A 26,489-nucleotide genomic window follows, 5' to 3' on the forward strand; every position below is an offset into this window, starting at 1 on the left:
AAACACCCTCAGAAGCCGATGCCTGCTCAGTGGCTCTGGACCCATCTGAGGGAATAGTTTCCGTAGGCCCTTGAGTTTCCACAGGCCTATCTGTCTCCACGTGGGAGTCAGAGGTGACCTGTGGCTCTGAGGCAGCAGGCGTCAGGGGCTACAAAAGTGCCTCACTGAGAACCGGCGACTGGCCTAGAAGAGGCTTCGTCTTTGGACCTCGGATGCCTAGCCTTTTCTTTGTCCTTGCGCTTTTTATGAACTCCGGTCGTCGGTTCCGACGGCATTATATAGTTAAACCTTCAGCCAAAGTAATGTAAAGCAAAATTGAACCGACGCTTAATAGTGCGTTGGTTGAATCTAGCACAAGACCGACAACTAGCAATGTCGTGGTCAGGGCCTAGGCAAGGAATACAGTAAGAATGAAAATCCTTATGAGGTATTTGCTTTCCACAAGAAATACAATTGTTAACTTTTACTGACATCGCTCTGGAGCAAGGAAAAGTTTCCCCAATGGGGTACTTCGCTTTATTGAAGACTTTGGATCTGAAATTCAATTTCGAAAATCTCAGGAGTTGGCCGACCGGCACTTGCGAACTGCTTTTGCTTCGGGCACCACGCGGCAAGAAAGACTGAAGAAAATGGTGTCGGCTGCATCTTACATACCCCTGGCGCACTGACGTCAGGGAAGGGGCAAGAGCAACCGACGCCGGACCAGGACTTTGGAATTCAGGCCGCCTGCAGGTAGCCTGCCAGCAGGATAACCCAAGTGTAATGACTGCAACAGTGAAACACTATGAACATCGTGGTATTTTCAACACTGCCAAGCTAGTGGGCTCAGACAATGGATGGGCAGACATGTCATCTTGATCACTGGTCACTGACAAAATGAAGTCTTCAAAGAACAGAAATGCAGCACTCCTTTACAGAACCTGCTTGACTAGCCAGTGCAGGAGGTAAAGTAAAGACCACCACAAGGTTATGATGGAGAGAGATGTCATACAAGTTACCCAGGAGACTTGTACAAGGTATTTTGCTCTGTTAAACGGGAGGACCAACTCCAACTGAAGGGGAAGGTTTGCTGAACTGATGTCTGCCTAGCAATCTCAATAACGTGAAGGTCCAAGCTGCTAGGTTTGTTGGGGTGAAGGGTTTTATGGCATAAGCTAGGCCCCAGGATGAAGCCAGTTCTTACTCCCAACCATCTGAAGACATCCTTATCTAGAAGAGAAAAAGAAGTTAAGTACTTACCATAACGTTCCATGTGAGCTGTTCATCTCGCCTTCATTCATACACATGGGTTTGGAGCCGATCCATCGGCTCCAAGTCGGCTGCTTTCACAAGCTCAAGGTTTTAGAGTAGCTTGAGGCCAAGACCCTATCCCATGATGCTCCGTCTCACCTCAGATCTAGTTTGCTGATCCCAGCATGTAAACCATAACACATAAATGGTACTCCAGCCGGAGTAAGAAATCCTAGAACAAGACCCACCAGACTGCAAAGTCTTACCCCTCCTGGAGGGGGAAGGCGGGTGGGAATGTAAGAATGAAGGCGAGATGAGCAACTCACAAGGAACGTTATGGTAAGTACATAACTTCTTTATAGGTTCATAGGTAGGTACTAGGTAGGTACTAGGCTATCTGCCCGAAGGCATTTATAAGCCTATCCGGAATATGTTGGCTTTGCTGCCCCCTTAGATTAGTTCCCTGTGCCTCTATCCAGCAGCACCATTTAAGTGATCCCTGGGGTAAACTTTCTGTTTCCCATCCACTCGTCAAGGTTTCTCTTGAAGAGAATTAGTGAGGAGCTCTGCCTAATGTAAATTGGAATCTTGTTCCAGAGCATGGGAAGTCTCTGGGACAGGAATCTATCCCTCCAGCACGTCCTATTTATTGTTGTGGTGAGGTTTAGATGCCTGGAGCGTGTGGCTCGAGGGGATATGGTTTTCTTTAGGTGGAGCATGTCCATCAATTCTGGGTTGGACATGACCTTGTATATCAGGCAGAGATCACCTCTGAGTAGGCGGTATGCAACAGAGTACAGCTTGAGTTTCTTCAGTTGAGCTGCATAGGGCATATGCTTGAGGCCAGTGATCCTCTTGGTGAGGTACTTCTGTGGTCTTTCCAGTTGTTGTAGGCGTTTTGTAAGGTATATCCCAAATGGGGCATTGTACTCTATGATGGGTCTGATGAGTGATGCACAGAGGGGCCCAATGACCTCTTTTGATCTGGATGCAAACCCTTTTGTGATTAGGTGGGCCACATAGAAGGATTTTCTAACCACTTTGACAATGTGATTATCAAAGTGGAGGTTACTATCTACTTGGGTCCCCAGATCCCTTATTACATCTTCCGTATTTAGGTGGCTAACACCTATGTGGTAGTTTGTGGGTACTTTGTTTTTTCCAAAGGGGATGACAATGCACTTTTTGGCATTTAGCTTGAGGCCATGGTTTTGACACCAGGTATCCGTCTCAGTGAGACCCTTTAGGAGGATGTCTGTGTCAGACGGAGAGTCAATTATAGTCCCTAGTTTGCAGTCGCCTGCGAACTTGGTCAGCCATAGTCCTCCTGTGCTTGCCTGTACCTCTGAGAAGTATATGCTGAACAGGAGGGGTTCTAGGACTGAGCCCTGGGGAACGCCAATTGTAACCGGTTTAGAGTCAGAACTAGCTCCCGCAACTCTTACCATGTGGGTTCTGTCCGTGAGCCAGTTGGCAACCCATCTCGTGATGTAAGGGTTTATGTTCAGGCTGGTGAGCTAGTCTATAATACCTGAGTGGGGAATGGTGTCGAAGGCCTTTGCCAGGTCTAGCTACGCTGTGTGGACCACCTTTCCCTTGTCTATAGCCTTGGTAACTGTCTCGAAGTCCACCAGGTTTAGGAGGCATGATCTGCCCTTAAAGCCAAACTGGGTAGGGTCCAGTGTTTGGAGGTTTCCAATGTCTCTGTTAATGAGATCCATGATGATACACTCCATAGCTTTGCAGACCAAGGTAGTCAGGCTTATAGGGCGATAGTTCCAGGGTCCGTTGTGGCTCCACCTTTGTGGAGTGGAATAACCACTGCTGTGCGGCACTCTGTGGGCACACAGCCTGTGGAGAGGCTGAGTTTAAATAGTGTGTTTAGGTGAGGGGTTAAGTTCATCTTTGATCTCGTGTAGGACGCAGCCCGTCTGGTCCCATTGATGCTGTGTTTTTTGCTTTGTAGAGGGCTATTTTAACACGAGTGTCTGTGATTTCAGGGGCACTACATTCTTCTGGTATAGTTATGGGCCCCTTTTGGGGGTGAGGGGGGGGTGGAGTTTGCACTGAACCTGTCTGCCAGAATGTTGGCTATATCGTATTTTGTGCCATTCTGCACCAACTCTGAGCAGATCTGAGAATTGTCACTTAGTTGACATAGCTAAAGAATGCCCTTGTGGTACACATAGCTAAAGAATGCCTTGTGGTTATCTTTGGAGTCCATAGCAATTTTTCTTTCGAAGCTAGCCTTGGATTTTATGAGGGAATGTAGTTTCTTGCTGATACTGATCAGGGAGGTCTTCCCTTCTTGGGATTTTACTCTTTTCTGTACTAGTTTCCTCCTTCTACTGCATAGCTTGTTTATGGCAGGGGCCCACCAGACTGGTTTCCTTCTCTTGGAGGAGTGAGTCTTGGCTTTGTTTGGGATAGCACGATACATACATTCTTGTAGGTGCCTGTAGAGTGCATTAGTAAAGGATTTTGCAGCTTGGACAGCGTTATCCTTTAGCATGGGAGCTTTGAAACTTCCCACCTCGGTCTTAAGTAATGTGACGTTTGCTTTTGAAAAGTTTTTCAGGGTGGCTTCTTTGACCGGGGTGGTGGCAGAATGTGGATACCCAGAGTGATTAGTTTATGGTCAGATCTAACCAGCGAGGGGTTGACCTCCGGTGTGGAACACCGGTTGCCCATGTTGGTGATGACCAGGTCCAATATGTTGTCACCTCTGGTGGGGGTGTTGACCAGTTGATCCAGGGCGTTTGAGTTTATAAATTCTAGGAAATGCTGCGCAAGGGAGTTTGTACTTGAGTAGTTCTCCCAGTTAATGTTTGGGTAATTGAAATCACCCAATATCAGGGTGTTTGGTAGGACCTTTATGTTTCCCAGTGTTTCCAGGAATGTGGAGTGGGGGTCCTGGGACATGGTGGGTGATCTGTGGCAAGCAATAATCTGAATAGCAGTTTTTCCCATTGCTAGTTGCACGTGGATGATCTCTGAAGCATCGTGCTGTGCCACTAACCTGGAGGTGTGGGCATCCTTGATGAATATAGATACTCTCCCGCCTTTTGTACATCGGTCCAGGTTTTGTGGTCGAAATGTATGGTATGAGTTGTAACCTGGTAGTGCTGGCTCTCTGGAGCCTTAAACCAGGTTTCTGTTACTGCACATATCAATTTTCTCCATATTGAGGAGTGCCTCGAGTGTGTGCATTTTGAGGTTTAGACTTCTGGCATTGAGTAGCATTACCCTCAGTTTTTTGTTACTTGTGCTATTTACAGCGGTGGGTTTTTCTTTTGAGCCTTGCCTAAAAAAGGCACTATGGGGGTGGCAAGAACCTTGGCCAGTATTCGAAAGCCTAAGGGTGACAGGTGCAAGCCGTCTCTAGTGAAGCAGCGTGGCTTTTCGAGCATGTCATCCCAGGCTGACAGACACTGGATGCCCTTTGAATGGCACTAGAAGCTTAGCCAATTATTGAAATTGATAATTTTTTCTCTATACTGTGGCATCATTCTTGGTGAAGGCAAGATGCTACTCAGGGTCAGGGTCATACCGGCCTGGGCTACGTGATCAGAGAGTTCTTCCAGGTCTCTTTTCATGTAGTCCAGGGAGGTACGGCTCATGTCATTCACACCAACATGGACAATGACAGAGTCATATTTGTACTTATTCTGGAGTGATCTGAGTGCTTGTGTTATGTGGCGGATCCTTGCACCCGACAGGCAGCTAACAGTAACCTTCTCCTTGTTCAGCCTAGTGAGTGGGACGTCTGTGTGCCTGACTATAGAGTCACCTATTACTAGTGTGTTGGGTATTTTTTTTTGCCTTAAGGGCTGTGATTGTGTGGCACACTGGTTTTGTGAAGTATGTGTTTCATGGCTTGTGTTGGGGGGGTGGAGGTTGCTTGGATGTCTGCTTTGGAGATCTCTGTTGCTTCTGCAGATTTTTATTTAGAGCCTCTGAGTATGTTTTTGCATATTTGTGTGTTTTTTGAAGGTGCTGGTTTCATAGGTCTATGTGAGACTGGTGAAGTTGTTCAATCTCACCGTTCATTCTTACACATAGGTAGCGTCCCAAGCACCCTAATCCTGGGTGGCTCACGGGAGTATATTCCTGAGGACAGTGGAAGCAAAGGAAGCCCTGTCCCTGGAGGCCCTAACTACTTTGCAATGTGTGATGGCGGTATGTGCCTTAGACCAAGTGGCAGCTGCACATAAAGTGTCCAAAGGCAGCCTAGCCACATAAGCTGAGGAAGTAGAAACAGTCCTAGTGGAATGCGCTTTCACACTATGTTCTAATGGCTGATTCACTGAGGAGTATGTGAATTTTATGCAATCAGTTAACCATTTGGAAAGAGTAACACTGGATACTGGTAGCCCTTTCTTTGGGTCATCATGAGAAACAAAGAGTTGTTCTGATCTTCTGAATTCTTTTGTTCTGTCCAAATAGAATTTTATTTGCTTGTGAACATCAAGTTTATGCAACACATACTCCAACTTGTTAGAATGGTCACTGAAGAAAGTTGGGAGTTCATTAGTTTGATTCAGGTTAACTTCCGAACATACCTTTGGAAGAAAGGAAGGGTTAGTCCTCAGTGACGCTATCGGGGTGAAACACCAAATACGGGGGTTTGATACATAAGGCCTGAAGTTCACACACTCTGCGCGCTACCAAAAAGATAGTTTTCCAAGAGAAATTTTAATTGGCAGGATGATGCAGGCTCAAAGGGAGGGAGAATAATCAGTGATAACACAAAATTCAGATTCCAGGGAGTAAAAGGTTGTCTAACCGGTGGTTTAAGATGTATGGTACTTTTTAAGAAGGCCCTACATAGTCTGTGAGACATTAAGTTAGAACTTTCAGATCCGAGGTGAAAATTAGAAAAGTACAGTTTTGTACCTACCATAAATGTAGATGTTCGAGGATCCACATTGCTGCAGTCCTAACACTTGGGTAGTCCGCTGTCCCTCGGTCGGCCCGAATATCAGAGTATAAGGCTGACGTCGGTCAGGGCGCATTTGACTGACATCAGAACGTCAGGGTACAAATGCGCATGACCGACGTCATATCCTCAGTCTTTTCTTGCCCCAGATGTCAGAAGACCCTAAAGAAAAAAGGTCAAAAAACCCCTAGGCAACAGCTAAACAACCAACCAGCCTAACACCAAGAATATGTACAATATATACAATATATACAATAAACACCATATACCTCAGATGGATAACCCAACCCACACAACCACCTCAAACAGCAGAGGGAAGGGAGGGATTGGACTGCAGCAATGTGGATCCTCGAACATCTACATTTATGGTAGGTACAAAACTGTACTATGTTCTTCATCCCACATTGCTGCAGTCCTAACACTTGGGTAGAATCCCAAAGCAGAGGTAAGGGAGGATGGCTAAATTATAATGAAGCAGGAGCTGCCAAAATGCCCTGCAATACAGCAGTGGCAAAACCAGCCCTGGATTTAGAGTACAATGGAAGGTGGTAATGCTTAGAGAAGGTATGCACTGAACTCCAAGTGGCTGCCTCCAAAATATCCTTAGTAGCCACCCCCCTCAAAAAAGCTGTTGAAGCGGCAGTAGCCCTAGTGGAATGAGGTCTAATCCCAGCTGGAATCTCTTTGCCATGATGGGAATAACAGAAAGCAATGCAAAATCCAATCCACTTAGAAATAGTTTGTTTTGACACGGGCTTGCCCTGAGAGCACAAAGCAAAAGAAACTAATAACTGCTGAGATAGTCTGAACCCTTTAGTTCTGTCCAAATAATATCGCAACTGCCTGTGTACATCTAAAGTGTGCAAAATCTTTTCCCCTTTAGTTTGGGGATTTGCATAAAAAGTAGGCAAATGAATAGTTTGGTTTAAAGCCACACTAGAAACCACTTTAGGCAAAAAGGAAGGATTTAAGATACCCTATCCTTGTGGAAAATTAAGAAAGGCTCAACTGCCATAAGGGCCTGCAATTCAGAAACCCTTCTTGCAGAGGTAATGGCCAACAAAAAGCAGTTTTCCATGACAAATATTTCAACTCAGCAGTAGCTGCAGGCTCAAAAGGTTGTAGAGTGAGTTTCTCCAACACAAAATTGAGATCCCAAGCAGGAGTGGGAGCTCTTCGGGGGTCTTATATTCTTTGCCCTCTAAGAAATTGCTTGAATAAGGGATGAGAAAACAAAGGAGGGTCACAATCATAGTGAGCTGAAATTGCTGCAGCATGAATCTTAATAGAAGAGAAGGACAAACCTTTGTCCAATAACTCAGTAAGGTATTGCAGAGCCACACTTAAATCAGGCTCAGAAACATCCAAATCCTTAGCTGCACTCCAAAACAAAAATCTCTTCCATTTATCTGCGTACACTTTCCTTGTACTAGGCCTTCTGGCTTCCAAAATCACATTCAAAACTTGTTGTGGAAGTTGAGACCCTTTATGTTTTAAAACAGAATATGCCATGCAGTTAGGTGAAGAGAGTGAAGTTTGACATTGATCAAATGACTGTCCTCCTGGGACAACAGATGTGGAATCAAAGGCAAAGGCCATGGAGGCTTCCGTGCTCAGACTTCTCAGAAGTGGGTACCAGTGCTGTCGAGGCCAATCTGGAGCTATCAAAATCATCCTTGGCTTGTCCTGTCTGACCTTCAGAAGTACCTTTGGGAGGAGAGGCAGAGGTGGAAAGGCATACACATGAAGAATTTTCCAACTGAAAGATACAGCATCCACTTTCCAAGCTGTGGGATGAAACCGCTTTGTGCAAAACCTTGGCAGCTGGTGGTTTAGAGGAGAAGCGAACAGATCTATGTCTGGAGTTCCCCAGGACACTGTCAATTTCTGAAATACATGAAGATCCAGTTTCCACTCGTGGGGATCCATGATTTTTCTGCTTAACACGCCTGCTAAGGAGTTCTGTGCTCCGCAGAAACCTTGCCTGAAGAGTTAGTTGTAAACTGAGAGCAGTCTCCCACAAAATCATTGCTTGCCTGCATAGAGGATAAGAATGTGTTCCCCCTTGCTTGTTGATGTACCACATGACAGTTGTGTTGTCTGTTAGAATCAACACCTGCCCTGGAAGAAGTAAATCCTTGAAAGCTATTAATGCAAACTGGACTGCTAACATCTCCTTCATGTTGATATGTAGATGTTGTAGTCTGGCAGGCCACTTGTCTTGTATCCACTTTCCATTTAGATGAGCTCCCCAAGCTATGTCTGAGGCATCTGTTGTTAAAATCTGACTCGGGTCACAGAGAGTCCCTTGTTTAGGTGACATTCCTGAGCCCACCACAAAAATTCCTTTTGAATGCAAGGTATTATTTGAATGACAGTGTCCAGATCCTGGCAGTGCTGTGTCCATACATTTTGAGATACCATTGTAGCTTCCTCATATGCAGTTTGGCATTGGGAAGCACCAGAATACAAGATGCCATGAACCCTAAGGCTTGAAGGACTGTCCTTGCAGTCAGCCCGGACTGAAGAGAAAGCTGAAGAAAGTAAAGGGATAGATTCTTTTGTTTGTCCGGGGTTAAAAAGGCCATCTGGGATGCTGTATTCAGTCTCACACCCAGAAAGCACATATCTTGAGAGGGTACTAGACTGGACTTTATTTCGTTCACAGAATACCCCAGGCATCTTAGCACTGCTATCACATATTCCAAATGATGAAGAAGCTCTTCCTTCCTTGAGCCAGAATCAGGCAGTCGTCCAAATAAGGATAGATCTGTATTCCTTTTAGCCTGAAGAAAGGTATCACTGGAGCCAGAACTTTGTGAACACTCTGGGCAGTAGATAAGCCAAAGGGCAATGCAGAGAACTGATAGTGAGAAGTCCCAGCTGATACTTCCTGCACTTTAGTCTGATAGGAACATGAAGGTAAGCCTCCTTGAGATCCAAAGTTACCATCCAATGGTTTTTGCCCAGCAGAGGTAAAAGCTGCTGCAACGTCAACATTTTGAACTTGGGAATGTCCAGATAAGTATTGAGGACAGATAAATCCAAAATTGGTCTCCACGTGTTCCCCTTCTTTGGGACTAGGAACAGGCGAGAATAAAATCCTAGGCCCCTTTCTGGCATAGGAACCGGCTGTATAGCCCCTATTTGGAGTAACAGTGAAATTTGCTTGTGAGCCTCTATTCTTTGTTGAGGAGGAATGTCTGGCATGCCTGTGAAAGGAGGCAAGGTATGGAAATAAAACCTGTAACCGTGATGTATGATATCCAGCACCCATTTGTCTTGGGTAATCAAACTCCAATTTTCTTTGAAAAGTGCCAACCTTCCTCCCAAAGGTGCTGCCAGAAGACTCTGGCAGCTGAAAAGGTAGGTCATTGGGTCTGTTTAAGGACTGACCCCTGCTCTCACTTGTAGCCTGTGCAGGAGAACTCCTGTTCTAGGCCTGAAAGAGCCCTGACCTCTGCCCTGCCACGCCTAGATCTACCCCTAGACTGGGAATCATAAGAAGGATACGTCCACCCTTTAGAAGGCCAATTTCTACTAAACTTTGGAGGCTGAACCTGCAAAAAATCTTTAACAGTCTGCATAGACTTAGCCTTGTCCTCCATTTTCTTTAAAACTGCCTCAACAGGAGAACCAAACAGGACATCAGATTGCAAAGGCATCCAAAATTCTAGTTTTCACATGATCAGATAAATTTTGATCCCTCAGCCAGGCATGCCTGCGAAGAACTGACCCAGAGTCAGCCACCCTAGACGAGGCCTGTACAGCATCAAAACCACATTGCAAAGAATGCTTACCCACCTGTTCAGAAACATGCACTAAATCCTGTAACTCTTACAGTCAATACCTTCAGAGCATCAACCTTAGATTTCAACTGAGAAAGGAGATAATTTTGATATTTCAACATGTGAAACTGGCAATTCAAAGCTCTCATGGCCAAAGTGGAAGAAGTATAAACTTTCTTTCCCCATCTATCCAAGGCCCTGGCCTCTTTATCTGCAGGAACCGGATTCTTGACAACAGAAGCCTTAACACCCTTAGGCCCCTGACTAACAGTTTCTGGGTCTGCTCTAGGACTCTTAAAAAGATACTTTTTAGCTTCAGGCACCCTGTAATACCTATCTGGCTTAACAGGAGCCGGAGGCAAAGAGTCAGGATTAAGAGAAGCCTCTGCAAACACATCTTCCACCACATTCAAAACAGGAGGTATAGCTAAAGGCCTATGCTGGGGTAAAATAAAAATTCCCTAAGCCTTTTCCTGGAATCAGAGAAATCCTGACCTTCCCATTTAAAATGCTCTCTCATGGGTGAAGGCTCTCTGAAAAGAAAAATCCTCAGGAGGAGAAGCAGAAGGAGTAGAATCATCCACATCAGAATCAGAATAATGAGAATACTCCTGCAAGTCTTCAGCCGAAGACTCAGACACATCCGGCCTGCTCATAATCCCCCAACACAGGTTCCATCCTAGGCCTCTTATCAGGAGGGGACATAGAGCCTCTAATTAAAGTAATTAAATCCTCTGCCATTTTGAGCATGTGCTTCTTGGGCACGGCACCTGAAGAACTGGGAGACACCCACAGAAGCTAAACTAGACCTGCCTCTAGAGAAGCCTTGGAAGCAGAAAGAGAAGGCCTAGATCCCTTAGGAAGGGAGGGAGTACAGTTACTTGAGAAGCCCCTAGAGCCTGCCCTGCCTCCTGGGAGGCCACATCCTGTAAAATCAAAGGTTCTCCCTGGGACTCCAGAGAGGCCTCCGTCGGAACCACCGGTTCCACTGACACCTCTAAAGAACTGACGTCCGGACTCCTCTAACCTAGGTTTACCTGCCTTGTCCTTGCGCTTCTTAGAGGAAGCCATCCGACGGCATTTTGTAAAGACCAACCTAGCACAATCCAACCTCCGCTTTATAGTGCGTTTATTAAACCTAGCACAAAAGCGGCATCCAACAACGTCGTGCTCAGGTCCTAAACAAGGTATACACAAATTATGGTAATCCCTATCTGTTTCCCACAAGAAATACAGTTATTCACTTTTCTGACATCCGTAAACCACTGAGGCAAGAAAAACCAAAATATAACCAACTCTGACTTCGGTCTGAAACTCCAAAATTTCAGAACGGCACTTGCAACACTGCTTCTGCATCGGACCATGCGGCAAAAAAGACTGAGGATATGACGTCGGTCATGCGCATTTGTACCCTGACGTTCTGATGTCAGTCAAATGCGCCCTGACCGACGTCAGCCTTGTACTCTGATATTCGGGCTGACCGAGGGACAGCGGACTACCCAAGTGTTAGGACTGCAGCAATGTGGGATGAAGAACATCTGCAGCCAACTGAACTCTTATAGTGGCAGCTGCAGCACCTTCATTAAAAAGCTTAGTCTGGAATTCCAAAATGCTAGCAATTGGGGCGACGTACGGGTCAATATTATTTTGTGAAGCCCAAAAAGCAAATCGGTTCCATTTGCTAGAGTACAACCTTCTGGTGGAAGCTTTATGAGAGGATACAAGGATATGCTGTACCTCCGAGGAGAAATCGTGTGACCTGGCTAAATTGGAAATTGGAGCAACCAAGCTGTCAATCTGTGGGAATGAAGAGATTGAGTCCCTGACAAATGCGTTAGTAGATCTGGAACGGATTCCAGAATCCAAGGTTCCTCTAGTTGGTAGAGTCAAAGGAAGGGGAACCAAATCTGTTGAGGCCAAAATGGGGCTATTAAAATTACAGTCCTCCCAAGGGCTTTGGCTTTCTACAAGAATTTTGGAATCAAGGGAATGGGTGGAAAGGCATAAAGGAGTCCCAGGGGCCAATCTTGTACGAGTGAATCCCTTGGGCTGTCCCCTGGTGGGGAATCAGGGCAAACCTGGTGGGGAATTCAGGGCAAAGTAGCTTCTGCATTTGGTATTCATAGGGGATGCAAACAGGTCGCAGCAAGGCTGGCCCCATCTGCGGAAAATCATCTCCGCAACCTCGTCTTTGAGGGACCACTCGTGCAGCATCAGAATGGCTCTGCTCAGTTTGTCTGCGATCACTATGGATTTCCCCGGGATGTGCATTGCTATCAGAAAGCACCCGGTGGATACAACCCACTGCCAAACTCTCAGGGTCTCTCGACATAAGGGGTAAGACTTGGTTCCCCCTGGCTTGTTGATATACCATACCACAAACATGTTGTCGGTCTGGATCGCAATTGTCCCAAGAGGTAGAGAGTTGTGGAAATACTGCAACGCCAAAAGTACCGCTCTCAACTCCAGGACATTGATGTGCAACTGTGACACTGTCTCTGACCAGGTGTCTTGGGCTTTTCTTCCCTGAAAAAGCCCCCCTCCCTATCAGTGAAGCACCCATGGTCACCGTGGCTGATGGCGGGGGAAGAACAAATGGGCGACCTACTGTTACATGATGGTTGTTCAACCACCACTGAAGATCCTTTCTGCATGAATCTGTAATCATTATCAAGAATGGCATCGAAAGTTGTTGGTAAGACCACTGGGTGAAGAGTAACCACTGAAGTATTCTCATGTGCATACGCCCCAGAGGAACTGCTATGAGCATTGCTGCCATAGTACCTAGTAGTTTCAACACTTGAGAGGCTGGTACTTTTTTGCTTGTCAGAATGTCTGATACCCGTTGTCGAAGAATGAGTATTCTGTCCAGTGGCAACTTTACCATGGCAGTGGTGGTGTCTAAGTCTTCTTCGATAAAGGAGATACACTGCGATGGTGATAACACAGACTTGTCGAAATTTATAGTTATTCCTGAGAGCACAGATAGAGTGTGTGATCCCTGGATTGGAGTAGTTGATGCCTGAAGGTGGTGGTAAGGAACCAGTCATCCAGATACGGAAGCACTCAGAATCCTCGATGCCTCAGGTGAGCCGTAACCACTGCCATGCATTTGGTAAACACTCTGGGGGGCTGTTGTGAGACCAAAGGGCAGTGCTCGGTACTGATCGTGACTGGCTCCCAGCCAGAAATACAAGTGATCTCTGGATGGTCTGGCCATTTTGATATGATAGTACACATCCTTGAGATCTATAGAGCACATCCAATCGCCCGTTCCTAGGAATGGAAGAATCGATTGAAGTGTGACCATCTAGAACTTCTTTACAAAGGTGTTGAGTCTGCTGAGGTCCAAGATGGGCCTCTAGTCCCCTGCTTTCTTTGGAACTAAAAAGACCCTGGAGTAGGTTCCGGACCCTATTTGGTCTGCTGGGACTGGATGGACTAGTCTCTTTTCCTGCAGCCTTTGAATTTCTACGGCCGCTTGATCCCTGAAACTGGGTGGAATGACCAGGATTTTCCTTCGTACAGGTGGGGGTTCTGAGAACGGAATGACATAACCTCTGGTAACAATTTTGTACCCACAAATCTTTTGTAATTTCTAGCCAGGCATCTGGATACAAAGACAAACGACCCCCGACTGCCTCCACAGTAGGACAGCCGGGCCTCCTTTCAGGAGCGCTGGTAGGGCTTGCCAAAGAACTGATCCCTGTCACCCTGATTTCACGGACCCTCTCTGCTGCCTGGCTGGCGTCTTCCATTACTACCCCCTCCTCTGCCCCTGGAGGGGGGTTTACTATGTGTGTTCTGAAAAGCTCCTTGGAACTTCTGGAACCACATTTTTCCTCCCTTTTGCCCTTTGGGGTACGGTTTAGTAGGGGTGGAAAAATGGACTCCTACGGCAGATAGAGTCTTTCCATCTTGCTCACACCTAGTGAGGGTCTCCTTGACTTTGGGCCCGAAAAGGGATGAGCCATCAAATGGGGTATTAACGAAGGAAGACTTGAAGGCTTCCACAAAGGAGCATAAGCGCATCCAGGAATGTCTCTGAAGAGCTATTGCTGAACCCGCTGCCCGACTCGAACCACCGGCTGCATAAGAAATGAGCCGCATGGACGAGTTAACTATGGAATTAAGGGTATTAAGCTGGGATGTCACCTTATCAGAGACAACTTCAGCTGTACTACCTGTACAGTATTCTCCAAGCTCTATTAAGAGAACTCTTTGAAGACAGGTAGAATGTGTCAAACAGTTGAGCAATCGCATAGCAAAAGTCGCTGAACTAAAGATGCATTTCCCATACCTGTCCATAATCCTGGAATCTCTGTTAGGAGGATGGACAGCAGAAGAGGTTTCAGACATTTCTTTCTTGATGGCGCCACCACCATGGCATCAACCGGCACTCCCTTGGTAAGGAACATTTTGTCTTGGGGTGATGTAATAAATTTGTTGGGCCTCTGAGGGACAGGTTCCACAGTATCAGGAGACTCCCACGCCATTCAAACCAACAAACTCCATTAGTTCATCGAAGGGTGGAATCACCCAGGAGGTGGAGGACTGAGACCCAAAGGCCTTCAGGAGCACCGACTCATCATCAGAAGGGTTAATGGACTGCCAGTCACCCCTCTGCTTAAAGACTTCAAGGATATCAGCAAAGGAGATATCCTCCGAGGGGGACCCTTCTGACTCCTCTAAATCAGTGTCTGATGTAATAGACTCCTGTGGGGAGTCCAATGCCTCCTTTTGCAAAGTTTCTTCCTGGGAACCACAGTGGGATCTTCCAGTGAGGTCTCAGTAGAACATGGGTCACCTGAAGCTCTGGGTCTCAACGCTTTACATGGACCTGTAATGTAGAGGTAGAAAGCGGCACTTTAGGGGAGGAGGAGGAAGGCCCTGATGACGTAGGAGTCTTGGAAGACATAACCCTACTCATAGAATCGAAGGCTCCATTGCTCCGACGTGAGGAAGCAGCCGGTTCCGAAGAAGACTGCAACCTCCCCAGTGCTGACACAGTGGGCTCTGACCCAGACGAAGGAGCCAAGCTCATCCACGCCGAAGCTCTGAGAGGATGGGTCAGAACAGACCCATCGGTTCGACTCTCCCCCCCACAGCCGACCAGAGAGTGTCGGCTCCCAGACTCCTCGAACGGCACCAAAGTAGTCTGAATTGACGGAGCCGATGGCACTGAACAGGCCTCGGCTCTGAAGGTTCCACAGTCATCAGTTTCCCCTCCACCAGCTCCAAAGGCCCAGCTCGGAGGAGTAGACACAGCAGGTCAAATGGTCTTCGGCTCCAAAACCGGTTGGGTCGAAGCCGATAATAATTTGGCTAGTGCTGGATTCTCAAGAAGCCTCTGCATCACTCGGTCCACATCCACATCAGAGAGGGTTCTCGAAGAGTAGAAGGTATCGAAGAAGCCACCGACTGCAAAATGGGTGACCTCAAGGTTTCGGAGACCGGCTCCAATACCAGGGACCGGCTCGGAACCACCAACTCGGTGCTCGGCTCTGAAGACTGTGGAATCGGCGACTGCACATTCACAGCAAAGCTTGGAGCTGACGACTTAGGCTCCGACTAAGCTTTTGAAGATTTCGAACCCTTCGATGACTTAGAAGCCTGGTCAGCCTTGTCCAATGATTCCTGGAAATCTGGTTTCAGCAAACCCTTGTCTACCAGTTTTCTCCTATGCTCCAGTAGTATCCTGCTGCTAAAGGAGTGGCAAATGGATTAATCCTCCTGGAGATGGACTGCCCCCAAACAGTACACACAACTGACATCAGTTATAGACATTTTCTGCCCACAGGCATTTCTTTAATCTGGATTTTTGTTTTTCTTTTTGATCAGCCATATCAAATACAAAAAATATATGCACCAGTTTGAACAATAAATCTATATAACTGCCTAAGACAAACCACTCAAGGAAAAAGTAGCCCAATCTAATATTAGACTAGCTAATAATACACACACACACACACACACACACACACACACACACACACACACACACACACACACACACACACACACACACACACACACACACACACACACACACACACACACAGCAAAATGCTAAAGCAGTAAAGTCTACAATGCTAATATATATATATATATATATATATATATATATATATATATGTAAAACACTAACTATACATTTTTCTAACTTTTTAAACTCTCTTAAGGTTTTCTAACCGTTATAACAGGGATAGGGAATAAACAAAATATGTGGCCAAAAAGGCCTAAGAGCAGCCGCTCTATAAAGACGAAACTTTTGTCGAAAAGAGCAAGGACAAAGCTTGAACAAAAAACAAAGGCTAACTAGCCAAGAACACACTATTTATTACAAAGATTGCAAGTATAACTATCGAAAATTTAAGTAATGCAAGAAATACTGGCCCAAGCTCTACCTCGACCTCAGATCTGTTGCAGCGGCAAACTAGATCTGAGGTGAAAGAGAGCATCATGGGATAGGGTCTTGGCCTCGAGCTACTCAAACCTTGAGCTTGTGAAAGTGGCTGACTCGGAGCCAATGGATCGGCTCCAAACCCATGTGTAAGAATGAACGGTGATATTGAACCACTTCACATTTCAGGGACCAGAGAGTCCGACATCACATCCTCATTCAGTGCCAGGGAGTTATGAGAATTGGATCTGGTTCCTTCCTGAACTGCGCTTTGAGGTATGGAATTAGAAACAATGGCACAAAAGTGTACCGGACACTCCCATATTACACAGAATGTGTCCACTGCCACCTCCTACCTACTCTGCTGCACTTAGCAGACAATATGAAGGACTGCATTCTTATGAGTGGCCCACAAGTTACTCTTTAATGCTCCTCACTTCTGGGAGATGCAAACCCATCTCCCAAAATACAGCTTCAGGAAAACATTGGAGGAGTTGGTTAGACTATCACCTGGTTCATTTTCTCCAGGATGCGAACCCTGACAAGAGGGACACTCTTGTTTATCACCCACTGTCAGACACTAACTGTACTGAAAGCAATGCTAACCCAGCAAGATAACTGAACATTATGTGTGGACACCATCCAATGTCCCAGAAGGCACCCATCACAAAAAGCAACACCATCCTGTCACTTTGTGACAGCAGGGGCACAACACCTTGGGGGTGTGCTGTGATTTCTTCCAAGATGTGCAGCACTAGTGCCCTCAGCCGTGCTGTGGCAGTAATCAAGTCCAGGAGACTTGGCACAGTCTCAGTGCAGACTCTGTACTGCATCCTCAGGCAGGCTGCCAAGGTAATCACCGCTTCAGGACAGGACCAACTGGCATTGGAGAATGTCAGTCTGTGTCAGAGGCTATTCTCTGAAAAGTCAAAAAGTAATTTTCCCAAGTTATGGTGTCCCCTGTTTCTACAGCCATAGGAATACTCACTGAAAGGATGCTTTAAGGGCCTCTCCAGACAAGGCTACCTGAAGCTAAATATGAAATTGAGAATTCTGCACGCTCATGCTACATCAATGAATGCTGTGATGTAATGCACTGGTTACACTAGCATATTTGATGAGACTGTCACAGTTCACTGCGTGTTGCCAGCAAACACCTTCCTGCAAATAAAGGCATTTGCAAAAAACACTACACTATTAAGACACTAGTAGTGCATAGAAAAACAGCACAGCCATAACAGGAAATACAGGCATTTGGAATAATTCCTAGCATCCACATTTAGTACAAAGTGCTACAGAGTCTTTGACTCTCTACTACAACGGTGAAAACACTCTCAACATACAGGCAAGCACCCCTGGCACAGTGCTGCTTAAGACAAATCTAGCTGAAGAGGAAGATGCACCCACCCAGAGAAACATTCGTTTATTTTTATGGCTCTACCAAGCAGACAACATATTAGAATCAACATAAAATTAAACGTTTTAGGGTTAACAGCAACACAACTTTTCTAAAAGCAGACTTACCGTTTTTAAAGGCTACAATAAATTCCCTCAAGGTGTCTGAATCAAATTCTTCTGGATCCATTGCATATTTTTTGCCGCTGGCATCTAGAATTGCACAGTTAACCTCTTCACCACTCTCACCCAGCCCCAGGTCAACTAATTCTGAAGAATAGTCCTCTTCATTGGCAATAGCAAAAGTGTATTCTGGGAAATCCTTGGCAACTTCCAACACCTTGTTTCTCCAGTACTGGGTAGCTGAAAATAGAGCAAATAAAAATGTAAATGAAGCCTGTAACACACAAAATTCCTCTCAAACACAAATGAAGCACAACCCTGACATTCTTAATCGTGCTGTATTTTAAATATTTTGTCACCTACAGCATGATCACAGTGTTCTAAAAACATCTTGAAAATTCTGGCCACTTCAGCGTGGAGTAGAAGGATAAAGCCCAGACTACGATCTAGCTGACCTGGGTCTGTAGTAAAACTAGTAGCTTGGGAAACTGATACAGAGGCAAGGAAGGCTGGGTGTGCCCAACCTGGGGGGGGGGGGTCTCATCTGCAAAGCTCCTAAGGGGAGATGTGGTCCACAGAGGAGAGTTCCCTTGGACATAACAAATCAGCACAGGGGTAGTAAAAGATAAAGTAAGTAGGACATTTAATAAAGAAAACACTGGAAGGAAGCACACACAGCCAAGCACCCAGGATGCCCTTAAGATCCACATCCAGCCCCCCCAACACTGGAGTAAGTTGGCGGGTTAGGCATGGAGAATAATGGCTGGTAGACCTGGAGAGGATGTGGTGTACTGGAGGTCTGGCTGGTAATTGGGTCAGACAGAAAAAAATGGAAATTCCAGAAGACTTTTCAGGACTAATTGAAGAGTTAAGCCACACCCATCCAGCACATTTTTTAATGTGAATGTGCAACTGAAAGCACAAGTCAGTCTGCTAAGCATACATTAAGCAAACAAAATAATATACTTAACAGAATTTATATTACTTGTACTCTAAAATCCTGAGGAACGACATTTGCAAAAAGAGTTGTGTAAAAAACAATTTGTGGTGCAGGTTAACAGTTTTAGTTACTGCTGTAATATGCAAATGTCTGCATTAAACACAAAATGGTAGGCAGCAGAAGTGTAAAAAAGCAGCCTAGAGATCCATTCATACAGTGCTCGTCAGGGCTAGTCAGCTGCAGCTATAGTACAAGAGTTCTGACCAACACAATTTGGTATCTTCAGTACACAAAATGCTGCACTCTGTTATAGTCACAAAGTGATCATGCTCAGAGGGATACTAAACCATAATATGAACAGACAGGGAGCAGGTACAAAGTCTAGGTGAACTAGATATAGTCTTACAATAAAAAGAAGATGCCCGGGAGCTTAAGCAGCAGGGGCAGCATCTGAACCACTGTATTTACAGCAAGGAGAAGAATACAGCAGCTCTGAAGATCTTCATATCAGACAGCACAGCTATCCATTTTCCCTAAATTAAAACCTATCAAATAGAAGGAAGTACAAAGGAAATCTAGTAGAAAACTGCACAAGTAGAGCTCAGATCAAGATTCATTAGCGTAATGTATAACTAAAGGAAAAAAAAAAACACACATGGGCAGGCACACCAGAAGGCGGAAACCAAAAGGAATGATGGCACATGGAAAAGGAGACAGATAATGGAGGAGATATGCATCAGATATGTGGGTTAGGGAAATGTGAGGAGGAGGAAGAGGGGTGTAGTTAGAGTCTGCTAGCGGTTAGGATACCTACAGAGATTATCTAGTGAGGTAACTTACAGACAAGGCCACTTCAGAACAGAACCACACATGACCAGGGAGCTAACAAGAAAGTACAGTTGTGTACACTTATCATAAACGTAGATGGTAGAGTGTATTTACTGTTGCAGTCATCACATTTGGGTTATCTGCTTGCAGTAGCCCTCAGTCGGCCAGATTAACAAAGTCTTGGGTCCTGCGTCGGTTGCTGTCCCTTCTTCCATGACGTCAGGTCATCAGGGGTATAAAACATTCAGCGATGCCACTACATCAGTTTTTCTTGTCCCCTAATGGGAGGATGCAATTAAATCTATAAACAAACACGGATATATCTCCAACAAAAAAGCAAATACACCAAAAAGCTTTTGAGCATAGTGAAGGAGAATAGAAGTACAGCCAAAAGAAGTAAGGGGGCTGGAGGGAGGGTAACCAGGACTGCAACAGTGAATACACTCGAACATCTACATTTATGGTAAGTGTATACAACTGTGCTATGTTCTTCGTGTTTCACTGTTGCAGTCATCACATTTGGGTAGATTCCCCAAAGCGAAGGATGGGAGGAGGAATTTAGATAGCATTAGGACAAGCTATAAGGACCTGCAAGACTGCAGTGGCAAAGCCAACTCTGGATTTAGAGAAAATTGGCAGATGGTAATGCTTGGCAAAAGTATGTACAGAACTCCAGGTAGCAGCTTCTAGGATGTCCCTGGTAGGGATGCCCCTGAGAAAGGCTGTAGAGGTAGATGCAGCCCTGGTTGAGTGGGGTCTGATCCCCTGTGGGATAGGTTTTCCATTGTGCTTGTAGTAGAAATGAATGCAGTGGCCTATCCATTTGGAAATGGTTTGCTTTGAAATAGCCTTCCCCTCTGCCCCTGCAGCAAATGCCACCAGCAGTTGTTCAGATTTCCTTTGAGGCTTAGTCCTGTCCAAGTAGAATCTAAGTTGTCTGTGCACATCTAAGGAGTGCAGTACCTGTTCCCCTTTGTTCTGTGGTTTAGGAAAGAAGGTTGGCAAATGAATGGACTGATTAAGGGCCATACTGGCTACCACTTTGGGCATGAAGGAGGGATTGGTCCTGAGGGACACCCTGTCCGCCTGAAAGATGATGAAAGGCTCCACTGCCATTAGGGCTTGTAATTCAGATACCCTTCTTGCTGAAGTGATTGCTACAAGGAAATCTGTTTTCCAAGAAAGGAATTTTAAGTCTGCAGTAGCAGCTGCTTCGAAAGGAGGAAGAGTGAGTTTCTCCAATACAAAGTTAAGGTCCCAGGCTGGAGTTGGAGCTCTCCTGGGTGGTCGTAATTTTTTTGGCCCCTCTGAGGAACTGCTTGAGCTGTGGATGAGAGAAGAGGGTAGCTTCTATGTTATAATGAGCTGAAATAGCAGAGGCGTGAATTTTGATGAAGGAGAGACAGGCCCTTGCGAAGCATCTCAGTTAAGTATTGTAAAATCTGAGGTAAATTGGGCACTGCTGTGCTCATCCCTTGAGATTGGTTCCAGGCACAGAATCTTTTCCATTTTTCAGCATAAGATTTTCTAGTACTAAGCCTCCTTGCCTGTAAAATGATATCCATCACTGGTTTACTGAGGGATGGTAAAGGAGAAATTAGGTAATTAGCCAGGCTGCTAGGTTCAGTGTGTGAAGCTGAGGGTGCAAAATCTGGTTCTCCTGCTGAGACAATAGGGTAGGAGTCTGAGGCAGGTGCCATGAGGCCAATAGTGACACACTGCGCAAGAGGGGGTACCAGTGTTGGCGTGGCCAGTCTGGTGCAATCAAAACTGTCCTTGGTTTGTCTTGTTTTATCTTTAGTAGTACTTTGGAGAGCAGAGGCAGAGGAGGAAAGGCATAAACTGATAGGTTTTTCCAGCTGAAGGACAGAGCATCCACTTTCCAAGCTTGTTTGTGAGGAGTCCTTGTGCAAAATGTGTCCAACTGATAGTTCTGGGGGAGGCAAACCGGTCTGCATCTGGGCTCCCCATTTGCTTGTCAACATGTTGAAAATCCTTGGTTCCAGTTTCCACTTGTGTGGGTCCATGAGGTTTCTGCTTAGTTCGTCTGCCAGTGTGTTTAGTTTTCCTGGCAGGAATTGAGCTTGTAGATGCACTTGGTAGCTCAGGGCTGTGCTCCACAATACCATGGCTAGTCTGCAGAGGGGGTAAGAATGTGTACCCCCCTGCTTGTTTATGTACCACATAACAGTGGTGTTGTCAGTCTTTACCATTAATTGTCCTGGAGGAATGTGGTCCTTGAAGGCTGTCAGAGCATTCTGTACAGCTAACATTTCTTTTTGATTGATATGCAGGTGCATTTGACTCTAGTTCCATTTGCCCTGAATGCACTTCCCCTGCCAGGTGAGCCCCCCATGCATAGTCTGATGCGTCTGTTGTTAGGGTTTGGGTGGCAGGGGGTAGTGTGAATGGTAGTTCCTTGTTTTAGTGGCAGGCCTCTGCCCACCAAAGGAACTCTAGGCATAGGCAAGGTATGATAGGAATCATTGCTTCTAGATCCTGAGAATGTTGACACCATAGGCTTTTTGGATACCACTGTAGTTTCCTCATATGCAGTCTTTCATATGGAATTAGAAGAATGCAGGAGGCCATGAACCCTAATGCTTGTAGTATTTGCCTTGCAGATAAGCAGGTTTTTTGTGGTCATTTGTTTGAAGTAGGTTGTCAAATGAATTTGTTTCTCTGGCATGAGGAAAGCCATCTGGAAAGTTGCATTCACGCTTGCTCCCAGGAATATAATTTGTTGACAGGGTACCAGGTGCGATTTATTTTCGTTTATGGTGTACCCCAGACAAGTTAGCACCCTTTGTACAAAAGCCAGATGATTCAAAAGTATGTCCTGGCTTTCGGCCTGAATTAGACAATCGTCCAGGTATGGGTATACTTGAATATTTCTTTGCCTGTAAAATGCAATGACTGGAGGTAGGCACTTTGTGAATACCCTGGGTGCAGTAGATAAGCCAAAGGGCAGTGCAGAGAACTGACAGTGCATGTAGCCTGCTTTGAAGCTTAGGTATCTTCGGCAAGATTCCCCGATTGGGATGTGCAGGTTATGCTTCCTTTAAATCTAGTTTTGCCAACCAGGCGTCTTTGCCTAGCATAGGGACCAACTGGTGAAGAGTCAGCATCTTGAATTTTGGAATCACCAAAAAGGTGTTTAGAGTAGACAGGTCCAGGATAGGTCACCATGAGTTGTCCTTTCTGGGTACCAAGAAAACTCTCGAGTAGAAACCTTGTCCCGTTTCCTCTTCTGGTACCAACTGAACAGCCTCCATGCTTAAGAGAGAAAGTACTTGCTTTTGGGCCTCTGCCCACTGATTTGGGGGTAGATCTGACCACCCGCTTGGTATTGGTAATGTGTGGAAGTGAAATCTGTATCCCTGGGACACTATTTAAAACCCATTTGTCCCGGGTAATCAGTTCCCAGTTCTTTGCATGAAGAGCAATCTTTCCCCCCAAAAGGGCAGTCAGTTGAGAAGTGCTTGGAAGTTTTAAAAAGAAGTCATTGAGACAGTTTACCATAAGGGGGAGTTTTATTACTCCCAGATTTGGAAATGGAGGTCCCCCACTGCTTAGTCCTGTGCGTACCCTGGGACTGAAGCCAGGGAGCTCTGCTGGATCTGGGTTTGGACTGAGAAGGTCTGGAAGAGGCAGGAAAGGGCCAATTCTTGGAAGGCCAATGCCTACTAAACCTTGGAGGTTGTACTTGTAAAAAATCTTTAACAGTTTGCATAAATTTAGCTTTTTCCTCCATGTTTTTGAGAACTTCTTCTGCCTTGTTGCCAAACAAGTGGTCCTGGTTTAAGGGAGCATCCAGTAATTTCGCTTTAACATGATCTGGCAAGGATTGCTCCTTAAGCCAAGCATGCCTTCTAAGTACAGACCCACATACAGCAGCCCTGTAAGATGCCTCTAGTGAATCAAAACCACATTGCAAAGTATGTTTTCCAACTTGTTCAGCTGAATGCAGTAAATCCTGTAAATCCTTATTTTCAGCACAATCCAGAATCACCATAATTTTCTGTTTAAGCAATCCAATAATATGCTGCTGATATTTTAACATATGAAACTGTCAGCTTAAGGCCCAAATGGCCAAAGTTGCAGAAGTGTATACCTTCTTACCCCATCTATCCAGTGCTCTGGAGTCTCTATCAGAGGGGGTAGGATTTTTGGCAGTAGTAGCTTTAATGCCCTTGGGTCCCTGTGAAATGGTCTCAGGACCCAGAGTAGGATTTTTAAAAAGGAACTTGTGAGAGTCAGAGACCCTATAATATCTATCGGGTTTTCTGGGAGCAGGAGGTAGAGAGTCAGGGGCCAAGCTAATTTCCGAAAAGGTATCAACAATGTCTAGTACAGGAGGTACAGCTAAAGGCCTGTGCTGGGGCAGGAGTAAGAAATCCCTAAGCCTCTTTTTAGAATCAGAGAAATCCTGACTTTCCCAACGAAAATGCTACCTGAGAGTATGCAAGGTTTCACCAAAAGAGAAATCCTCTGGGGGGGAAGCAGAGGGAATAGAGTCCTCAGCATCAGAATCCTCATAGGTAGATAAGGGTAAATCCTGGTCATCAGAGGAAACAGAAAATTCAGAATCCTGGTCAGAAGTATCATAAGCAAACTCAGTCCTAGGTCTTTTAGAGGGGGAAGGCTGGCTTCCCCTGATTAAAGTAACAAGGTCTTCAGCCATTCTTATCATTTATTTTTTAGGCATAGAGGCCTGACCATGCAGTCTGGGCGTCAGTTTTCTAGGCATGGTTCGAGTTTTAGGCCTTGAGGAAGAATATGGCGTCGGTTTAATACGCAAGTCAGTAGGCCTGAATACACCCTCAGAAGCCGGTGCCTGCACAGCGGCTGTGGACCCATCTAAGGTGTAGACATCCGCAGGTTCCACAGCTGAAGCATCTCGCGGCATACCGGACTCCAAATGGGTCTCAGTAGAGGCCTGCGAATCTGAAGTAGCGGGTATCAGGGGCTGCGAAAGTGCCTCACTGAGTACTGCCAAACTGGCGACTGGCTTAGGAGGTGTCGTCGGCAGCTTTGGACCTAGGCGGCCTGTCTCTGTCTTTATCTTTGCGTTTTTTCGGAATGTCGGTAGTCGGATGGCTTACCGAAGACATATCAGGATAATTGAACCACCAAAATATTTAGAAGCAAAAATATACAGACAACGGATAGTTCGTGGTTTAAATAAGGCACAAAACCGACAGCGAGGTACGTCGTAGTCAGGGCCTAGGCAAGGAATACAGTACGAATGAAAATCTTTATGAGGTATTTGCTTTCCACAAGTAATGCAATTATTTACTTTTACTGACATCGGTTTAGAGCAAGAAAAAGTTTCCCCAACGGGGTACTTAGCTTTTAGTTGAAGACTTCGATTCTGAAACTCGAAAACGAAAATTTCAGGAGTCGGCCGACCGGCACTTGCGAACTGCTTCTGCTTCGGGCACCACACGGCAGGAAAGACTGATGTAATGGCATCGGCTGCATGTTTTATACCCCTGACGACCTGACGTCACGGAAGAAGGGACAGCAACCGACGCAGGACCCAAGACTTTGTTAATCAGGCTGACTGAGGGCTACTGCAAGCACAGCCCAAATGTGATGACTGCAACAGTGAAACACGAAGAACATCCAACAGAGTTAACAGAAACAGATAAAGGGAAAGAGGCCAGTGTTGCTGTAGCTATAGGATTTAGACAGGGATCAACAGATTGCATGTGTGGAAGTCAGGATGGGGTGGGACAGTCCACTGGGATGATGCGACATACAGGGCTGCAAAAGAAGACATAAAAGGAACAAGGATATCAGGAAGAAATGACATAGCAAGTGAAAAAAAATAGGGTAAAGCAGGAAGCAAAAGGAATGTGTGGCTAAGGGGGAGCATGGGAAAAAGGGAAGTTCAGCAGAGGGAAGGAATTATCAAACAGGCTACCTGGGGAAGAGTAGAGATAAAAAAAAATGTGCAAGGTAGGGAGGGGAGCCTTGGTGGTACGGGGCTCTATTACCAGAGGTATTAGGGTGTGCTAATAGAGAAGAGGATCTTGATGGAAGTAGAAACTGTAATGCAGTAAAACTTAGCTAAGGAAGGCCAAGTAGTCCCAAAAGGACTTCCAAGGTCAGTCTACACTTAAACTCAGTGGTCCATGTAAAGAAAGGAGGTACTGCATGCAGAGCTAGCTGGAATTTTGTAAATGATTGTCATTTGTGAATATCAGACTGATTTATACAAGATGCTTGTGTTAGAACTGTATTAGAACTGTATGTCGTGTATATCAAACTAATTTGTACCATTTATGTTGAAAGGGCCTTTGTAGAGTACTTGTGTTTGAGATATATCCACATTGTGCCCTACTGCAGAGAACTGAAATGCACATGCATTATTTTAACCATTTTAAATGTGTATGTTATAACAGAGGAAACTGGAGAATTAATTTCAGTCCAGCAAACTTCAGAAAAATATCTGAAATTAAATCACTTTATAGGCTAGGCCATACAGACGCTATCTCACAGGTTTCAAGGCAGCCACAGACACAAAGTCTGTACTGGGAAGCTTTCAGTATTGTCTTTGGGGTGAACTAATTGCTGCTTGGAAGTGTGGAGGAATACAATTGTTTTATGATTTCCAGCACCCGCCAAAGATCTGAGCAAAAGCCCTTGTATGTGTATTTTTACAGGTAGGTGCCAAGTCCTGCCAGCTTCCAGCAATGGGGGTTTTGCATGGGAACTAGAAGTCAGATGACAAGACATGATGTTATTCTGCAAGCTATCCCAGCAGTAACATTTTAGATATTATTCTGAGAGGTCTTTGAGAGACTGAGCATTCTGTATTCTGTCTTGGGCCTGACA

At 45.5% G+C, this 26,489-nt stretch overlaps 1 protein-coding gene across 1 annotated transcript in view; it reads right to left on the reverse strand.

The window, feature by feature from the left end:
• PDIA4 (protein disulfide isomerase family A member 4) overlaps positions 1-26,489 on the reverse strand; it is a 255,470-nt gene that overhangs the window by 8,365 nt on the left and 220,616 nt on the right. The window contains 1 exon segment of the mRNA XM_044065584.1: positions 17,885-18,118. Within this exon segment, the coding sequence (XP_043921519.1) occupies positions 17,885-18,118 (234 nt within the window).

The sequence above is a fragment of the Protopterus annectens genome, chromosome 3.part0 (assembly GCF_019279795.1).
Source record: "Protopterus annectens isolate FY-2018-M chromosome 3.part0, PAN1.0, whole genome shotgun sequence".
Taxonomy (NCBI): Eukaryota; Metazoa; Chordata; order Ceratodontiformes; family Protopteridae; genus Protopterus; species Protopterus annectens.